This window comes from Arachis hypogaea, chromosome 2, assembly GCF_003086295.3.
Source record: "Arachis hypogaea cultivar Tifrunner chromosome 2, arahy.Tifrunner.gnm2.J5K5, whole genome shotgun sequence".
Classification (NCBI taxonomy): Eukaryota; Viridiplantae; Streptophyta; class Magnoliopsida; order Fabales; family Fabaceae; genus Arachis; species Arachis hypogaea.
This window is the reverse complement of record NC_092037.1, coordinates 93110169-93116168: the sequence shown is the minus strand read 5'-3', so window position 1 is coordinate 93116168 and position 6000 is coordinate 93110169. Positions and strand designations below refer to the sequence as shown.

Below are 6000 nucleotides of genomic sequence, written 5' to 3'. Positions count from 1 at the left end.
TCATCTCAAGTTGGTAAGGAAGAACGACCACGACTCCGTAGTCTCAGAGTCAACAATTGCAAATGCTACAAGAAGGATGTTACTGTTACCGTCTTGTGCCACTGCAATTAGCAATGCAATCCCATATTTGCCATACAGGTGCGTGCCACCCACGGAGATGAAGGGCTTACAATGCTTAAAAGTTTCAATATAGAGAGGAAATGCCCAGAGAAAACCTTATCAAATTGGCAGCATTCGTGCACCACCAAATGCGCATCATAGTACGATACCGCACTGAGATCACATGTTGTGCCGGGACGATAACTCTGCAATACTTGCAACAACCGCAATACCTTGATGTATGAATCCTCCCAATCACCATATATTTGCGCAATTGCCTTTTGCTTTGCCAACCAAACCTTTCTGTGCGATAATTTGAAGTGATAGCTCTGCCTCAATGTACCCTGTAGAATAGGGATAGTAACTGATGAGCTGGACTGTATGAGGAGCATGATGATTCTATAGATGAAGTTTTTGTTCAATTGTTAATAATCTTAAGATATAGTGGGGGCTAAACAGGTGTGCAATCCATCAAATTTACGCACCTCTCTAACAAATTCATATATAATCGGTCAAAATTCTAACCAAAATAAGATGATGCATTCAAATACAAAGTAAGGCTTACCAGTATCCGAGATTCTGTCGGAGTCCGCCACGGAGACTCCAAGGATAACCATTAGTAATTGCCTACAACGCACATGGTACTTTAACCAATCTGACGCCACAACTCGGTACTAAGCACTTCTCTAAATGCTGTAATTCTTCACGCCTTGCATGACTCCCTTTTCTGCTTCTGAATCTGTGATCAACACTAAACTCCACACTGTCGTCTATTTTGTAATCGTCCGCACCCATATTGGAAAATGGATACCTTGTGCATTGCGTCCAAATCCAATGTTTGATAGTGGTTGGGTACAACTGATAACTCTGGTATTGGTTGCAGAGCAGACAAAAGGTTTCGAATTGATCCACCAACCAGAGTCTATGGAACGAACTCATCCTCGTCATCATCCTCAAGGAAACCACTTTCGTTGCTATCGGCAACATACTTTTCATTGGACTCCTCACCATCCACGTCCATATCTACTGTTGGTCTAGCACAATGCAGGGATGGTGGTGCAAGAGTGGGTTGTCATCTTGGACGAAATTCGAGTTAGCAGAACCACCACCAACAACTTCACGAACCTTCGCAGAAAGCTCCATCACTTGTTCAGCCATGACTCTCCCATTGGACATCAAACATGAGGTGCATATACTCATCGTCATCGAGCCAGAATAAAAGAAATTGAAATACACCATTTTTCATTGGTGCTAGCATGCTGTACCCAACTCTTCCAACCTCTTTTCTCTCATTAGCTTCAAGATGTGTCAATATCAGACTCTTTATCTTATACCTAGAATTTGCTCTCTGAGTATGCAGAAAAATAGGATTCTCACACTCAAATATAACCCCACTGTCATTGTTTTACATGTGATAGTTGGAATACAGCGTTATAGCAAAAAAAAAAAAAAAATACTACCACTAGACATTTCTACTAAATTTATTAAAGAAACAGAGGAGAAAAATGATTGAGATATTTGTGAAGAATACCAATAGTTTGTAGATCCTTCTATAGTTGATTAAAATTTGTCGTACCATAACTCGTTTATAGTGACAACGTTTTAACTTAGCGTATATCTCGTTTATAGTGTAAACGAGATACGTGGATGTGGCTCTTTTCCATGGATCACGTATACAAACGTGATATATGTATTTGTTGACGTGTTTTATCTCCTTTATAATATATATAAAATATGTTCATATTTATCTCATTTATAGTATAAATGAAATAAGACATATGACACAAATCAATAAAAATATTTTAAATAATTTATATTTATAAATAAAATATTTATTTTTTTTATTTGAAAAATCCTGAAATAAACGGACTGGCACGCAAAATAAATGGGTTGAACCATTTTGCTTAGCTTGTTTAGATTTTTTTTATTATTTTTTCTATTTTTTAAATGCTTTTAACATTTTTAACAATGCAATTTAAATCTCTGAAATTCTAATAAAAATATCTCAAGTTTTAACATAATAGTCTATCAAAAAGGTAAAAAGTTTGACCCAAAATTAATATGTTAGTCTAAAATTTAATTTTTTATATCTTTTTTAATTAAAAATTACCTATTTAAAAAAATCGAGTTATATAGTCTGTTTAGTCAGGAGATTTTTTTTAAATGAGTCGGACTTTCATTTCAAAGCCTTATATATATATATATATATATATATATATATATATATATATATATATATATATGTATGGCCCACCAATTTAAGTATGTGAGCTTAAACAATCAGGCCAACCTATTTGACACCCTTAATTAAAAGATGCAAAATATATATGAAAAAACAAACCAAACGAAATTAATAAACATAAGTTGATATATATGTGAGATATATAAATTTTTACATATCTTCACTAAATTATGTAAATTTTATAATAAATATTTCATAATACAGTATTATTAGAGTTATGATAAAAAAAAAGTATAGAATTCAATTTTTATCATTTTAAAAAAATTAGTATAAAATAAATGAAAAACCTATATAAAATTTACAACTTAAATTATTTAGAAAAATAATTTCATAATAAGATAAGAAGCGAAAAATGTAAAAATATGAAGCTTTTCCATTCATTCTTGTTATGGAGGGCACTGCTTTGTGATCATAATTGAGTCTAAGTGGGACTTTGAATTCGATTTGGCTTTGTTAACATGCAGCGAGGTATATATAGAGTTCTCTTAATTTCCATGCATGAACACATCAAAGAAATAATTGTATCCATCTCCACGTATAAACATTACAACCAAAATCACTTTAAGTAAAAAAAAAAAAAATAGTGACAATAATAAACTGATCATTATATATTTTACTTAATTTTTTTACAATAGATATATATTTATTGTTATTACCATATGTTATAATGACAATTATATATTTTTTGTAGACATTAAAAAAGTTTATACTGACAAATATATAATTACCGCTAAAACTTTTTAGTGATAAAATATAAGACGACTAATGTTTAATTGCTAATAAATATATTAACAATTATTTTTATTGTCACTAAAACTAAAATAAAAAATCACTAAAAATAATTTTTCTAGCAATAAACCACACCCCATTAAGTATTTTTTTCTTTAAATACATTTATTTGAATCTTATATTCACAATAACGTGAGTTATATAATTCATATATTAGAAAAATAATTAGAAATATTAATTTATTTTTTAATTATATTCTTAATTTTTAAATAAAAACTTTAAATTTTTATAAATTTAAGTATTAAAAAATAATTTAGACCTTTCAATCATTATTCAAGTGGATATGATTTTAGGTAAATTAATTACCAAATAATATTTTTCTTTTATTTATATTTTTGTAATTTTTGTATTGTGACAACTGTAACCAAGTTTTTTTTTTTAAAAAGGGATATAATTGATCATTTATACACGTGTAATCAGACAAAACGAACATTAACATATTAACATCAACAGTGCGAAATTTGGAACTCAATCTCGTGACCTATCTTTTATTTCCTTTTTCATTCATTCGTTATATTATTTTATTATTCCTTCCCCTAAACATCAAGTTCGCATTGTAATTTTGTACGTAATTTGAAGGCAACGCGCTATTTCTGTCTCATTTCCTCAAATACAAATTTTTGTCTTTGTCTTTTCTGTTTTTCTATTTCAACCTTCCATTCTATTATTATATAGGAGTTATTCAAATAAAGATGTCTAAAACATCTTTTTTTAAAAATATTTTTTATTAATTAAAATTTAACACATATAATTAATTATATCGTATTATTTTTGTTAAAATTATATTAGACAAATTAATTTAACCAAAAAAATAGTAAATCAAATTTTGAATCGGTCTAAATTAATATTATTTTTGATAGAAAATAACTACAATATTCCTATTATAGAAAATGATTAAAATACTCTTTTATATATATATATATATATATATATATATATATATATATATATATATATATTAAACTCTAAATCCTCATCCTATCCTATGGCAGAGAAGTAAAGGACTAGAATTTAAGATTCTCAAAATTAATATATATAATAAGAGTATTTTAGTCATTTTTTATAATAAGGATATTATAGTCATTTTCTATAAAAAAAATAATATTAATTTAGACTAATTCAATATTTGATTCGCTATTTTTTCAATAAAATTAATTTGTCTTACCTAATTTTGACAAAAATAACATAGTTTAATTGATTATATGTGTCAAATTTTAGTTACTAAAAAATATCTTTAAAAAAATATTTTTGACATCTTTATTTGAGTGGCTCTCTTATTATATATATAAGTTACTCTTTTGTTTTCTACGTTGATTTAAATTTTAATTTATTCTATATAGAAATCATTAAAGAAATGTTTTAATAACAGGATTGGCAAGCAAAATAAATGAATTATAAATTCTAATTAGTATACTAAACTTAAGATTAAATAGACCTAACTCAATTCTAAAAATTAATAGAGAGTCAGAAATGCCTCACATAATTATAAAATATCTAAAAAATTTATTCTTAAACGATATAAAATTTGTTTTACACTACCTTTACTACACGCAGAAATAATCATATGAAATATAAACATTTATAGATAAGTAATCCAATATTATTAAATTAAACAGACTTTATTATTATATTAGAATTGAGACTAAATAAATTGAATTCAAATTCAAAAACTAGTTCATAAAATAAAAATATCTCGTAATAAGCCAAAGATGATACTTAAATCTAACATAAATCTTCTCCATCTAATAGACTAGTCTTTTAGATTAAATTCTTTTCTTAAATTTGAACACATACATCATATGATTCTTTGTTGAATGACACCCAGAAGGGATGACTTAGGGCAACGTGAAGGCATTTAGAACTTGTCTAGGGTTCAATTCAAACAATTTGCAAACAAGATATTGGTCTAGAAGAAAATCAATATATAAATTTTGTTTGTTTGTCTAAATTATAGGTATATGAATATTAATTGTGATCATGTTTCTAACATCCTTTCTTTGTTTTGGTTCAATAAGAATTCAAATTCTAAATCTTTTAGGTCATATAAATTCGGATCAAAATTAATTAAAAAATTAGTAAAATGATAAAATAAAAAATTAATCATATAAATTAAGATAATAGAATTTATATTCAGTGGCGGATACAGAAATTTTAAATTATAATGAGGGCAAATATATTATATATAAAAAAGGTAAACCACTAATTTAGCACACAAATAATCAAAATGTGAATAAAAATAACCTTTATTTTTATTAACAATAAAAATATTCTTAAAATATTTTAAAATACAATAAAAATATACAACGTTAAATATATGTTCTTAAAAAATGTTTTAAAATATTAGATTTTAATGCGATTTTTTATAAATATCATTAGAAAAATAAGATTATTTTATCTTTAAAATTTGACAATTTTACAATAAATAGATTCTTTTTATACAAAAATTAACTTTTTATATATTTGTTATTAATATTGGTATATATAGATAGGTACTAACGATATTTTAATTCACTTTTTTATAAATTAATTATATATAATAATATTAACAAGGAGATTAACTAAGATAGTAAACAAATAATCTTTTAACTAGGAGGTTTTCTATTTGAATCTTTAAAATAGCGAAATACGTTTTTTTTTTTATCAATTATATATGATGAAGAGTATTTTAGAAAAAAAATTATGCAGCAAATTAAACTCTTCATATTCCATTATATACTTTACAAATTGCCTAATAATTATTCAATTGTTTCATAAAAGAAAAAGCAAAATTGATTTTCAATAATAATAATTCAATTTTGATGAATTTTAACATAAAACAATTTTATATGTATATTTAATTACATAATATTATTTCAGTAAAAATAATTATA

The 6000-nt window shown here is 25.9% G+C and overlaps 1 protein-coding gene across 1 annotated transcript; it reads right to left on the bottom strand.

Moving 5' to 3' along the window:
• Nucleotides 1–1120, bottom strand: LOC140177387 (uncharacterized). The gene is made up of 3 exons (XM_072210480.1): nucleotides 1035–1120; nucleotides 270–498; nucleotides 1–174 (listed from the first exon to the last, which is right to left on the bottom strand). Exons 1-3 carry the CDS (start codon nucleotides 1118–1120, stop codon nucleotides 1–3), a joined length of 489 nt encoding a protein of 162 aa, XP_072066581.1.
• Between the last annotated feature and the right edge of the window lie 4880 nt (nucleotides 1121–6000).